The 14994-nt window shown below is 41.7% G+C and overlaps 1 protein-coding gene across 4 annotated transcripts in view; it reads right to left on the bottom strand.

Moving 5' to 3' along the window:
* Positions 1 to 1946: 1946 nt before the first annotated feature.
* prkcaa (protein kinase C, alpha, a) overlaps positions 1947 to 14994 on the bottom strand; it is a 137428-nt gene continuing 124380 nt past the window's right edge. For 2 of the 4 annotated variants that reach the window (XM_076728461.1, XM_076728463.1), the window contains 2 exons: positions 12833 to 12853; positions 1947 to 7016 (listed from right to left, as the gene is read on the bottom strand). In XM_076728461.1, coding sequence (XP_076584576.1) covers positions 6852 to 7016; positions 12833 to 12853 — 186 coding nt within the window. In that variant the 3' untranslated portion in view covers positions 1947 to 6851. The remainder of the gene's footprint in view (positions 7017 to 12832; positions 12854 to 14994) is intronic. The other 2 variants (XM_076728462.1, XM_076728464.1) reach the window with 1 other exon arrangement.

Below are 14994 nucleotides of genomic sequence, written 5' to 3'. Positions count from 1 at the left end.
CTCAATTTAGACACAATTTTGACCACATGCAGCCTCAGAAAAACAATTTTTTTTTTCTTCATTACGTTCTTTATTTCTTTACACAATGCAAACATAAATCATTCAGCCAGCTTCTGTAATCCACCCCGGCTCAGTCATTATTCACAAAGATACTAATGTGTGTCAGACTGTAATGATAAGGCATCTGTTTTACTTAAGGCCATAACAGCCTCATAACAAAACAATATGGCTGTGTATGACCTAGCTCTGGTAGTTCAATAACAGACGAAGTTATGCTGAAGATGCGTATACACATGTGCATGACTTTGTGTCTGTTTGTGTAATAGAGGGAGAATGAGAGAAACCAGTGGACTGAAAAAACATATAGGTGCTAAACAAGAGCTCACACACCAGCTGCTTCCACAGTCAACATGCTGCAGGGCTTTCTCCTATCACAAGGCAGCTATACATTGTTTGAAAACACGTGAAGGAAAGGAGCACAGGTTCAGTTGTGAACAGTATGCGTCTGCATTACAATATTACAAGGTGAGAAGAAATTTAGTCTAGTAATCCACTTAACAAATTGTAATTAACTTGAATTATTTACACACAAGTGGAATGATTTTCTGATGCATAATGCCATATTTAAGTGCAGCATTTGTGACATGCTCATTTGACATCCAAGAATCCTTACAAAGCTCTTCCCAAAACTCCAAGCCACCAATTAGGACACTGGCTGCCTGCCAGCAAGGGGCTATAGCAATTATGGGCCCTCATTTGAGGAAACATCACTAAGATAGATGGAAGCTATCAAGTGAAGAGTCTGAGGATATGTATAACAAGATAGAGGAGAGTGCATAAGAAAGGAGAGGTCAAGGTTGGAAGAAATTAGTAGAAAACTTTTCAGTGATCAATACATTAATGGGGATGAGCGGCAAGAACTGCAAAGTGTTCTTACCTGTCTTTGTTTCTTTGTGGGATTCAGCGAACGCTGTACTGTGGTGCTGACTTTACGTGCTAACCCTCTTCACACTTTTCTCCTTTTCTTTGGGCATTCCAGTTTATCTCTTCTTAATATGCAACTTGCAACTTTGTAGGCATTTCATAAGGTGACAATTGCCCTAAGCTCTTCATAACTCCCCAAAGCCCATCGGTGGGCTTCATGTAAATCCTTTTCTTGCTTAAAAGGAAACCCCCACGAGTGCTCTCAGCTTAATTTAGGTGAAATCTAGTGGAGATCGTGCAGTGTCAGTCAGGTCTTAGAGGAGACTCAGGCTGTGATGCTCCCCAGTCCAGGTATACTCTGATGACTTGTGACAGCAGTGAGTGTTACACTTCTGTTTTCCATCACTAACACCCCTCTGGCATGCACCGTGACTCCAGCTCAGCCATCCAACTAATGAAGAAGCCTGGAATGTACATATATAGTACGGACCCACCACCCCCACACAAACCCACACCTCTGTATAACGTCTATGCAGAGAAAAACAAACTCTCATCCAGAGCACAGAGTGTATATAATCATAATGATGCATACAAACACCCACACCTGTGAAGGCTGAACTGGATGGATAGGTATGCTTCTAATACTGCAACTGAACATATCACATCTTTTTTGTCAACATACCAGACTTACTACTCCTGTAAGTGGCATTACACACATGCACACAGACTGTATAAAGAAGTGTTGATGTCAATGTTTTGTATGTATCAAGAAGTAAAATCCTTAACTATTCATGTTCTTAATAATATTGTTGCTAATGCAAAGGTTGAGACACCGTACTAGATAAGTGAGCCGTTCTCTTAAAATGGATAAACATGCACCTTTGACAAGTTGAGGGGAAATCAAAATCTGCACCAAACTGCAGGTGAGCCACAGTGTATATTTCAGTATATTATAATATGTTGGTTAAGTTTTAAGTCACATGTGGCAGACAAAACACACACTTGCAGAAGTATGGACTTCATTTTCTTTTTTTTTTTTTTTTATTTGCATTATCATACATTAGGTACAAATGACACAATCAATTACAAGGTAAGTAGCTCAGACTCATTTTAAAGGTTTCAGGCTGACAAGGGAAGAAAACAAACATACACAATTTGCAAAATACAATATATTCTTTCTTTTACAGTCTATCTAATGTAAGTCAGTTATATACAAAGACAGGGGTGCTGAGATTATATATGAACAAAGAGTGGAGAGTTAGAGACCATGTTACTGTATGGGTTAAGGAATAAGGCATTCCTGCACATCATTGATCCTGTGCTCTGTACGGCCAAAAAGATGGCAGCTCACTTCAGTTATCTCATTTCACAGCGAACAGGACACGGCGGAGAGTAATGACGAACTACAAAGATGTTAAACAGGACTCATCTAAAGCAAACAGGTAAGGAGTACTGTCAGAAATGATAACAGGCCTCTCTCTCTCTAAACCTCGCATTTAAGATAAAATCTCTACATCAGAAAGTTACTTCATTTTCTGGCCATTCTAGTCATTTACATTAAAAACAAAAAGGTGAGGACATTAAACAGAATGTAAACAAAGCAAAACACCAAATACATTTGGCTAACTCCTTTCCCAGGGTGCATTAGGGGGGACCAGCAGAGAGGAGGAAAGGGTGGAACTGAAGCCAACTGTGTTGAATGAGCTGCACAAGAAAAATCAGATGATCTCCTGATCTGATGGGATTTAAATGGTGAAAGGAGGAGGACGCTGTCGATAAGACGATGGATTGATTCGGCCCAGGCACTGAGGAAGGAGGAACGGGTAGAGTGAAAGGGGGCGTGCAAGAGACGACGAGGGAGGGATGGTTCAATGTCACCAGGCCAAAAGCCATCATCACCTATCCTTTCATCTGTTAAACTCAACCCCATCAATCACCGGCTCATCGTTCCATCTCTCCCCCAATATCATCCTATGATATTGTCGATACACACCCTAATTAGCTCACTACATCATTCAGTCATTAATAGGCACAGGGAGGTAAAGGTAAAGCAAGCAGACACAGAAGGATGAGTCAAGCTGAAGTTTTATGACTGTAAGGGTTCTAGGCGTCAGTCAAGAAAATGTGCTTAAAATCCTGATTTGCACACTTTCACTCACACTCACTGATTTGCGAGCTGTGCTGGAACACTAACATGGCGTAAAACCAAGTAAAAACTGGGTAAAATAACTTCAACTAGGCTACTTTGACAATCGATTAAAAACACAGTAAGCAGAGTAAAGGTAGAAAAGGAGAGTTTAGATCAGAGCAAGGATGATGAAGATTAAGAAGAAGACGTACAGTATATCTGTTCAAGTTGGGAAAGGCACACACGGGGAGAGTAAGTAATATTTTTTTTCATGCCCACGCTGATTGTGACATTTTAACATTTTGATAACATTTCTAAGAAGAACAAAGATTGGAAAGCAAGTCATCAGAGATTCCATTAAAGGGATGGACTTCGACTATAAAGTCAGCACATACGGAGGTGCAAGATAGGCTCAGACGAGGGCAAGACTGTTGCTAAGTAAACTCTGAGTATGTACAAGGAATATTTTCTCTCACTTCAGTCAAATTCACTGGATGTTAAATCAAACGCTCTACAAGTTGAGAGGTTTTTTCAGAGACAATTCTGCCCGAGGCGTGACAGGCAGGAAAATCTATCACGGTGTATGTTGAGTTGTCTATCAAACTGACTGGCAAGTACTGACACAATGTGCACTGGTATACTCAATGGCAGCATGCTACTGTGTATGTTATGTGGCCAGCAGAGTGAAGAGCAGGTGTGGCTTTAGGCAGGTCTCAGCTGCCACAGAAAGTCATCCATGTGACGACAGCTAGTGCAATGCTGCTCTTGTCGGGTTCTGGCATTTTCCAGGTTTGGCACATGCAAAAGGTTATATACTACAGGAAACATGGAGAAAATATTAGGTTATCGACAGTTCCCATCTATATCAGTCAGATATGACTTTTCTTAATGTGATTTACTGTATCCTTTGAAACATTCCTGAATTTCTTCAGCAGAAGCTGGAGAAATAAAACTGACAACACTAACAGTAGCAAAAAAGCAAAAGCCAAAAACACACACACAAAAAAAACAATTGACAACACAACATTAAGATTTTAACATAAACCCCATTTACGAGACACTAGAGTGCGAGTGGTCCCACTGGTCTAGCAACAAGCCATGCTTCTGAGTCACAACTCACCACAGATCTGGGTTCAGTGTTCCACATCGCCCTAAACAGGTAATGGCAAAAGCAAACAGGAGCCATAATCTACTGCATCTATAAAGCTTCTACAGAAAAGAGCACTGATCTAGAACCAGGGACTATGTGTCAGGGAAGTCCTTTGAAAAGCAAGTTCAGTATAAGTATCTGTTTAAAGATAGAAGCTGGAATATATGCATACTCAATGTTCTTTAGCATGTGATCTGCATTCTTTTGGCAAATTCACTGTGGTTCCTCACACCTGCTTTCGCACATAGCTTACAAATGTGCCTGAGCAGTAGGACTGAGTCATTACTGTCTGTAAGACTGCGTCATTGAAACTTGACTTGTGATTTGTGTGAAGTATAGTTACAAAATCCTGCAATCACTTAAAGCGTCTAGCTGGTCTAACACTAGCATCCTTAAGGTACCTATCACCTGACATGAATATGCTTACAGTGATACTCCACCCTAAGTCTATCATTTGAGTATCAAACATTCACCTCCCACAGGCTTGACCAGACTCACAAAGAAGCTGAAGGTGGGTTGTGTGTGAGGGCAGAGATGGAAACAGTGTATTTTAGCAAAAACATGTAAAATTTGAAATAAGCTAAGCATATAGACACACAGTGACTATGATGCAGGACAGTAGATACAGTTTTCTAGACTTTTTTTTCCCCAGTGTGAAAAGCTGTCACTGTTGGAGTCCATTGCAATCAACATGAATTTAAGATATGGTCATTATTGGTCAAAAAACAGGTACAAACTCTCAGGAGTGACTCTCACCTCTAAAGTCAGATTTCGAGTGGAGTATCACTTTGAGGTTGCATCTCTGGAGTTTTATACTTAGTAGCATGCAGCGTTTAGCCGATTACGTGCATGAATGATGCCTACCAACAGCATGCAGACACACAAGGACAGTCAACAGCCAGACGTACATCCAATGAACATACAGCCAGACATCCAATGAACATACAATTTTGCAGTCAAAATCATTGAATTTAAACAAAGAAAGAAAAAAAGGTTTAACCAATCTGCCGAACAAGCAGAACAGATATATCTCACAACTTGCTAAATCTGGACTCTGTAAATGACATCCAGCTGTTACAAAGTTGATCTGTACTGGGTTACTTCCTTAGCTGTTTTTATACATACAAATATTGGTTTATATAATTAATGTAATAAAAGCACATTCAGGCATTGGTATAAAAACTGTAACTTGCTATACTCTTTTTCAAATAACTCATGATTATTTACAAAGGAGTTATGCGCTGATATTAAGATGCATTAAAATATTAATCTGATCTAATGGAAAAATAGGAGATCACAAAAGAAGAGGAGGGTAAAAACTCATCTATATTTAAAGACATTAAAGAAAGAGAAAGGGATAAGGATTGTGATGACATACTAATGAAGGACATGTTTGTGAACATTGTCAGATGCCTTTTTTGAGATTCTGTATTCATGGCAACATTACATGGTTAATACACAACAACATAATGTTATATTCAAAAAACAAACAACACATCTTAACTGTTCCTGCTGAGACATTTATGACCAATGGGAGAGTTTGGGCATAGCATGGGACAGAGATGGTGGTTAACACTGACTAGTGCTAAAACATGACAAATTGTAAACGTTTTTAGGTTTGATTCTGTTTCACAATGTAGATATAATAATGTTCTGCCACTGCCAAGATACTAAACTGATTACTCTTTACTGTGTGTCCACATGGTGTCCACAGAATTATTGAAAAGGGAAGTACACAATCTGCAGCTCAAGTAAGGGCTAGAAAATAGGTCTGTGAATTATGATCTTTAAAAGCAGGTAAAATAGGGTGATAATAGTTAAACTAAACTAAGTTTTGACAAAGGGGAACAAACCCGGACACACTCTCATGCCTGTGTGTCTCATATGTTTGCGTTTTTACAGGCTGCGTATGTAATTACATGACTGCTCATTCTTTAGCTGATCTGCTACCTACACTGGAAGCTGAGACTGGCTAGAATCAAACTGTACTAAAATATCATTTGACGCCATCGCCGTGAAATCAAAGGGAAAACTGTAAACATGACACGGGAAACATTGAATCACAAGGTGCTGCTTCAATGCCTGCACCACCTGTCCTTCATATTTGGCTAAAGTGTCTACACAGCCTTATGTGAGTGTTTTTCAGGTCATTACATAATATCTATACTGTGATAATTATCTATATAATATCAGGAGACCATGTTTATTTGTGAGCATGAAAAGTCCCAAATTAGTTAATCCACGCCTTAAATGCTCCTTAAGTTTTTATCACGCTCAGGCATAGATTCATTTATTTTCTCAATTTCATGAAATACTACATAAACAAAGCCTGGCACTCTTCTATCCTCAGTTTTGGTAAACCTTCAATGCAAATCGCAGCAGTAAAGGAGGGACAACCTCGTGTACAGTACATGCTCATCATCAAATTAAAGGATATCATTTTTTGTGATGGCAGAGAACCAATTGAATCTATATAACCTACACTGGCAAACCATCATTCAAGCCCTAGAATGATGCTTATGAATAAAACCAATACATTAAGGTTTCGAGTGGCCCTTGATCAAGTTGTGGTCAGACGTCGAGCTGGCGGTTGATTTAAGTGGGTGGCAGTGAGCGGGGAGTTTCTTCAGGGAGGTTTCCCCATCCTTCTCATAGGCTGTTACCCACCAACGGGTTTATAAACTGTGGGTTGATGAAAGAGAACCCAGCGAACTCGGCCTGGTCGATGTTGGCGATAACCAGCTCGTCTGGCGGTGTGAGCTGGGGCTGGGTGCGCGTGAAGAACTTGTCAAAGTTCTCTGCTCCTTTGCCACACTGTAGAAAAGAGAGACAGAAGACGGAAAGGTTTAGACGTAAGGTATGGGACACAGCGTGAAGAGTGCAAGCAGACTGACAGGACAGAGCAGACACGAAAAATCTGGCAGAGGTGTGCGCATGGCAATTCTGCGAAGGCAAGAGACATTCAGCAGAATTGGTTTGGAAATTGTTCGAATTTTTAGCCCAAAGCAAGGGATGCGCAGCATCATCATCATCATCATCATCATCATCATCAAACAGCATCGCTCATCACCATTGGTCATCACCATTCATATTACTCCAAAAAAAAAAAAAAAAAAAATCACACTTGGCTGGGCAACTAGACAATGTGCACGGACAGTACAACAAGCAACATTTGTGAGTTCTCCCACATCAACCTGTCGACTTATTAAAATGCATCTTCCTCCTGCCCCCCTGGCCTAGATACAAACGGAGGACATTTCACACCTGATCCCCCACTTTTCCCACTGTTACATGCAGCAGGAAGTCAGTAACATCAGATTACATGCTCCACATCTCATTCACCTGAATCACAATGCACTCTTCTGAATACCAAAACAACATTGGCACAGCTGTGGAACAGTAATGCAGTTTCCAGTAAACAAGGCCCACGATTGACTCTCTGAGAGGAAATGGTGTCTCTCCAACGAGGCGTGCTGTATTGCTGCTCCGGCTTCATAACCTGCTGTGACGCTGCTCCTTTACCTTGGCTCACATGGAATATGTTCGTACTTTTGCACCTTTGTAGCTGTCGAAGCTAATTATCTTACGGGAGAATGAAACAATTCCTGGAACAAAAACAGCGACGCATCAAGGTGCTACAAGGTCACAAGAGTGTTAATTAGTGTGTATGTAAGAAGGAGGCAAGCTGTGAGTATTTAACAGGGGACATCAAAGGTGTCTTCATGTTTGTGTGGTGACAGGATAATCAAGTTAAATCAAAGAAAGGGAAATTGATCATGTCACATAGTGGGATTTCTCAGCAAAGGAAGGTCATGTGCATGCATGGAGATGTGAGCGTGCATCTCATTTGGTTGCTGTAGTGATATTCCCCCTGACTGAACCAAATCCTACTTAACATGTGTGACTACAGCAACCCTCGAGACAAAAACCAATGAAAGTGGAGTTTAAATAGTGATACTGCATGTGCCATTCAGTATTCTGAGTAAAATATGGCTGAGTTAGTGCATATTGCGTGGGTTTAGTGGCACATACAGCACCAGGGTTTTTCCCATCCTGGTATCCCACTGTGTATTTGACCTTTGACCTGAGAGGTGCAGAACAAACTGTGTCCGTTAACACAACGCACAGTTTTAGGTCATTTTGAGATTTGCATTACTTATTTGCGCTGACCAGAGCAAAAGCACATCCTGCAGGGCTCAGTCACCTGACATGCTACTTTAACTGCTTTCCCAAGCACACCTTCCCACATCATGTTGTTAAAGTGCACCACTGTCTGTAATGCCCAGTAAGCAATGGTTATAAGACTAGGGAACATGGAGACCATCTGTTTCACCTCCTTCTGAGCTAATCTAATTTAAGATGCTGTGTGTTTGCTTGCACTGTTTCTGTGCCTATGGAAGATCTGCTCAGGAGTCTTCTCAGTACCTCAGTACTGCTAGCCTTCTTTTAAAATTTGTCATACGTGATTCGAGTTAAAACCAAACCCTGTAATAAAGTATCATACGCCTCAGACTCAAACTTTTGGCCAGGATCATTATCTTATGTTCTGTCAATCATTTAACACTTTTTAGATGCTGTTACACAAAGGCATTAATAAGATATGGTTTGTTAATTCAGTGACTCTCCAATTAAAGGTCTGCAGCCGCCTGACCTACAAAGAGAACTAGAGAGGAGTCCTTCAGGTGTTTGTTAAATCTTTGATCTCTGTTCTTCTGTCTCTGCTGGAGAAAAACCAAGATGAAATGAGACAAAGAGCATAGAAGAGAGAGAGCGAGTGAGTGAGTGAGAGAGGGAGAGGGCTGCACGTAGCATCCTCCTCTAGCCTCATCAGTTAGTCCGCCTACACACTGGGATCACCTACATGGATCCATGCATACACAAACACACACAATCATACACTCAGATGCACACGCACATACTGTGTGCTTGGACCCAGTGCACCACTTGATAAGCATTAATGGTCCCTTGGGGGCTACTGTTCTGCAGCTGGCTGCGAGTATGACTGATTCTGTGAATCCAAATGTCATGTGGCTCTAACAGAGGACATGAATAGAAAGAAAGAAGGATGACAACCACGACACATTCTGTGTTATCCTTGATCCGTTTTCAAATGTAGTTTTGTCCAGATTGGACTGATGATAGAATACTTCACTTTTTGTCCTCTACGTACTGACTACTTCATCAAAACAACCCAGCAGACAGAAATCTCTCACATCAAAACATCTGTCCCTTTTCTGGATGATAAGTGCTGCTACGAGAGACTGAACACCAGTGATTGCACTTGACTTGCACTCAAGATGCAACCACGACCGTCGTAAACCTCCACTGATCCACAGCTTAAGATTTTCTGGGTGTCACTTAAAATTGTCATCATTCCTTCTTTGTTTTTCAATCCCTTCCAATCAGTTTTAATTGTCGTTGATATTTGACTCTGCCAGCCAATGTGACCTGGCTCTGGGACTCTTGACTAACTTGTGACTAACTGGCCTTATCCACCGCTGCCCTACATTCACAGACAGGACATCAAGTGTGTGTGCGTACGCTTGGGTTTTACATGTGCATCTATGTGTGGACCAGCAACTGCTTGTGTGTCAGTCTGCGTTTGTCAAGCAAACACGCTGTGTGTGTGTGTAAAGTTGCAGACATTTCTATTTTTATTTCCTTCTTTTTACCGGTGAAGCCAGACGACGCATGTCAGGTGACTTAACAGAAGTGAACACAACAGAGCATTAAAAACGTTGACACGCAGACGTTTCTAAGGCGTGTTTGTGTGTGTGTGTGTGTGTGTGTTTTTAAATGTCCTCCTATGACAGGTGACGTTTGCTCCAAGCCACTACCACCCTGTCAGAGTGGATAGAAGGCAGGACACACACTTAGGGAAGACAGGGAGCAAATGCGGCCCTTGTGTGTGTGCGTTGTCTCTGAACGTGCTCTCTCTTTCCCACACAGCAGATACCTGATGGGTAATCGCCAGCATCCCTCAACTGCTGTGCCTCTCTGTATACTTGTCTTCTTCTATCCATCACTGACCATCCGTCGCTAAAGCGAAGCAACACATTTTTCACTCCGAACTTCGCCGACAATTGCCTCCACCTAGACGTCCCTCTCTCCAGATCACAAAGCAGTGACACCGGGCCTCTGCTCTCAAGCGATATCCCTCCCAGTGTGCACGCAAAGCATATGTGGGATGAAGATTCAGCTGCCAAACTGTGAGCGCTGAGTCTTGACAAACATGCTTCATTGACTCTGGTTGGTGTCTTTTTTAACAGACAGGATTTGTGGCACGCTCTGCTCGCTTCTCACGGCACTGAGCGCTCAAAGTTTCTTGTGAAAGAGCACCACAGCACAAAAGAAGGACCTTGAGTAGACAGGAAACGGTTTCTTAAGAGCGACTCTTTTAAGATAAATGAAGCTCAAAAGATTAGCTCGACAAGAACAAAAGGAGAAAATTAGGTCATGAACCATGGAAAATCTGCAGCGCTGCCTTTGTGACATTTCCAGAGACATAAACTTGCCCTTTTGGAATAGCGCGGGGATGGTCTTACATCTCTGATTTCTCATTGTATGATTCAGCCAACTCTTATGGGGTGAGACCAAAAGCCATTATGCTGTTGATACATCCTCCCATACACAATGACATAGTGTCCTACATGGCTTTCTGACCTACTTTCTCTCATCTTTAATCTCTCTCTCTCTCTCTGCACGCATGCAGACGCGCACGCCATTGCACTCAAGCATATTAAAAAAACACTCAGCTACTTAGGATGGTAAATGAGTGCCTGCCTCCATTAAAGTTGTGCATGAGTCTCTCTCTTTTTCTCTACCTCCCTCTCCCTGAAGCCACTGGCATGACAACGATCTGTTCTTGTCATAATCTCCTGAGCATTTTTCTTTGTTTTGACTGATCGTCAGCTTGTCATTAGCAGTGCACTTAATTCTTAATTCTCAAAGTGGGGAAGTAATCATTTCAATCGACAGAATGTCAGTTTATTCCACACATGTAGTAGTAAGTAGTTGAGAACATCTCCGGTCTGTTCCGGCACAATAAACTCAAATTAAATGTGACTTTGTAAACAAACCTCAAAGCAAATGCAAACTGAGCCTTTAACACATTAAATGCAACCATCTCTGCATCTGCTGAGACGTGAACTGCCGACTTTATGGAAAACGTTTTACAGGAAAATACATATTCTCTTGACCCCAAATTAGGAAATACATAATCAAAAAGAAAAAATAAATACATAAACAAACTGAAAATGCTCCCTCTTATGTACCCTAAGCTAAAAGAGGAAAGGCAGACATGCTCAGTCATGTTGCAGCAGTCTGTGCCTCTCATTTCTTACAGCAACAGTGAGTCACAACTCATTCATATTGCCATCATTTTCTCTGTCCGTGTGCATGTGTGTGTGTGTGTGTGTGTGTGTGTGTGTGTGTGTGTGTGTGTGTGTGTGTGTGTGTGTGTGTGTGTGAGTGTCCGTGTATCCCATCAGGCATGCACATCCCTTCCTTGGACACTGTTCCAAGGCTTCTGTGCAGTGACTAAGTCCTTCCATCCTTTCTTGCCTCGCCTCCCTCCCTTTATTCACCACTCTCATCAAAATCAATCAGCAGCTTCCTATTTGACCTACTTTTCTCATCCTTCCCAGCTGCCTTCAGCCACAGAGACCATCGGCCATCTCCAAGTGGGTGTAAAATGTGTGGGCGCAAGTGTGTTGTACTCTCAAGAAATTAGCCTGATTTCATACTGACATCGCTTGCTAGATGTGCCTGGCATTTAATCATGTGCTTGTTTTGTTACCTGCAGTAGACGGCTGTACAGTGACAGCGCCATAAATATGGATCAGCGCTAACTGAGCCTGCCCTGACGCTCATTCTACCACACAGACTGCATCCTCCGTGCTGTCTGAAGCCACGGTCCAATAGAAACAGACGGTCTGAACCTCTCAGCTGGGTGCAGCCGGTGTAATGATTGCAATTCCATTGCTGTCAAAGGCAGATGAAATGAGATTGAGTGGGGGATAGATGCATAGGAAGAAAAGGAAAGAGGAGGAGAAGTGGATTAGAGAGGCAGGGGTAGAGTTGGTGAGGGGTGAGAGGAAGGTGTACAGTGATAATGGACTCAGAAACAGCGCTGTATTACATGGCACAGTGAGATGGACATGATGGGTCATTACAGAGTAGGTTATGGTGGTTACAGGGAACATTCAACAATGTTTTCTTCCTCTCTTTGCACCTCTCTCACCTTTCAACCTTATCTGCGTCTACATCCAAACCCATGCAAGCATGCACTGTGCAAGGGACATGCACGTTCGCATGCATCCACCTTCCTGCAACTTCAGCGCGGACGGAAATACAAGCACAGAAGCTTTCCTCTCTCTGTCTGATATTGATCCACCCCCCCTCCCACGCACACATATGCAGCAAATAGTCACAGAGACAAAGCGTACATGCAAAGGAAATCTTCCTCCCCTGCATTTCTCAATCTCTCTCTTAACCCTCGCTTTCTTTAACCTTCCCACACACACATACATTTGCTCACACATACACACACAAAGCACACACAGCATTTCCAGGACACCCAGCACATCCATTCAGCGAAAGACTACATGGACGAAGAGGTCAGGATTCACCTTATTAGAGGAACTGGAGCCCTTGAGGGTTGAAACAGAAGAGAACTACAATATTTAAACTGAACAATATAAGGGACACACACACACACACACACACACACACACACACACACACACACACACACACACACACACACACACACACACAGGCATGGCACTGAGTGACCTACTTCATCTCTGTTGTCTGTTGTCTTTTTTTTTTAAAGACATGTTCTATATGTATGAGTCTGTATGTGTGTGTGTGTGTGTGTGTGTGTGTGTGTGTGAATGACAATGACAGAAAGACACAGGACAAAGTGTGAGTGTGTGCTTTACATGATCATGTGTGAGGATTTCTAAGGCAGTCCTTACTGTGCAGCAAAATGTGAGCTGTATGAGATATGCATTCATAATATATGGATGTTACATTAATCATACATTGAGATGAGAGGCTTTGAAATTACTTATGGCCCATATATATATATAGCACATGCCATAAACGCCTGCAGTCGTGTTTTGACTAAATAAGAGTGTCATTTCAAGGGGAGCATTATGCATATGTCACATCAGACTCACTGCAGTCTGTGTTTAATGTAACGAGTCGGTCTATTGAGCATTTATTTACAGTGTATACCCTATAATGTCGTTCATGAGTGAAAATCATGGAGTGGGTTGTGAGCTACACCAAATGTATAACTTCCTGCTTGCATCTTATAGTCTCAACATACATTCCTGGCGCTGTCAGCCACTCTCAGTGGAAACTGACCCTACATCACTACATCACCCGTCTCGACACCACTGAATATACTCTGTATAATGCAGTCACATTCATATAATGAGGCCGACCGTAATAACGTGCCATTTATAGCAAATACAAACATTTACTCGAAATCACCAAAAAATGTTAGAGAGCGAACCACACATTGTGTATGTGCTGGTAGATAGGGTGTTGGTGTCTGTGGACGTTTATCCTGTAGCCTCACAGAAGGCCTAGACTGACGATAGTGGTGTATGTTATGTATTCTGGGATAGGCTGCAGGCCCCTATCACCCTGCACAGGATAAGCACAGATAGGAACTAAATGGATGGATGGCGTTTGTGTATCAAAGGTAACTATGATGTCTGTGTAAGTGCTTTTGTATGTAATTACACTACTTCAAATGTTTACAGCAATAATACAGCACCATCAACAGCAAGGCTTATTTTCCAAATATCCAAAATATGTTTTAAAAGGGTTTTGAGATACCTGCTTGTGAGACTTCAGTTGCCTCTGTGATAGTTTTAAATTGCACTTTCACAGCTACAGAATTATAACCTACAACTGTGAGACAAACCCTCTTTATTCTTTTATCTATTTTTTTTTGCAAGAAGTTTTACCTGTTATTAAAATTTAAGTAAATCTGCTTGGAATTATTAATGAAGATACATCTTTGAAAAGGCCTGGGGGAATTTTGTTGTAGTTCAGTGGGTTTAAAAGGTACAAACCAAGTACTTCCAACATCATGGTCTGAAATATGCTCCCTTAACTTCGCTGCATGAATTTTCCCACTATGTTCGCTGTCAACTCCAAGTATACACTTACAACTTGTGGCGACTGCATAGTCCACACGAGGTCGACACAGAAGATGACGACTTGTGAAGTCCCGTCAAAGAAAACTTGCTGGAAAATGCAATTTCCTATCTAGGTGAAATATCACTTTATGCATTTGAAATCCAATTTTCACAACCCAGTTATTTTCAGGTATAGTTTTGCTCGAGTCTGACAAAAGCTTTTAGATAGCTGGCTGCTAAAGAAGAGAATTCATAACCCTGTCCTGACTGACATGCTTTGTTTGGTGTCTGCAGCAACAGAGAGACACGACAGAGTGAGTGTGTGTGCGCGTGTGTTTGCTGTAAATGTGTGTTTGAATAAAATAAGGCTGGTAGTTTGCAGTCATTTTGCTTTCACTACAATAAATTACGCTAATAATTCCAGTTTCATAGTATTCCAAGAAACGCATAAACACATTTAAGTAAGAATATTAAGAAATGTTTCCTCGAATGATAAAGTTGACCTTAAGCGTACCAAATGAGACTGGATGACAAGTTAATGGAAACCTTCAGCAGCGACCCCACCATAAAACGAAGCATGCATAGATAAGGACTATCTGTGATCTGCCTGTGTGTGTTGGTGTGTATAGTCG

Source organism: Chaetodon auriga, chromosome 4 (genome assembly GCF_051107435.1).
Source record: "Chaetodon auriga isolate fChaAug3 chromosome 4, fChaAug3.hap1, whole genome shotgun sequence".
Lineage (NCBI taxonomy): Eukaryota > Metazoa > Chordata > Actinopteri > Chaetodontiformes > Chaetodontidae > Chaetodon > Chaetodon auriga.
The sequence above is the reverse complement of the archived record's forward strand: the minus strand, read 5'-3'. Positions and strand labels throughout refer to the sequence as shown.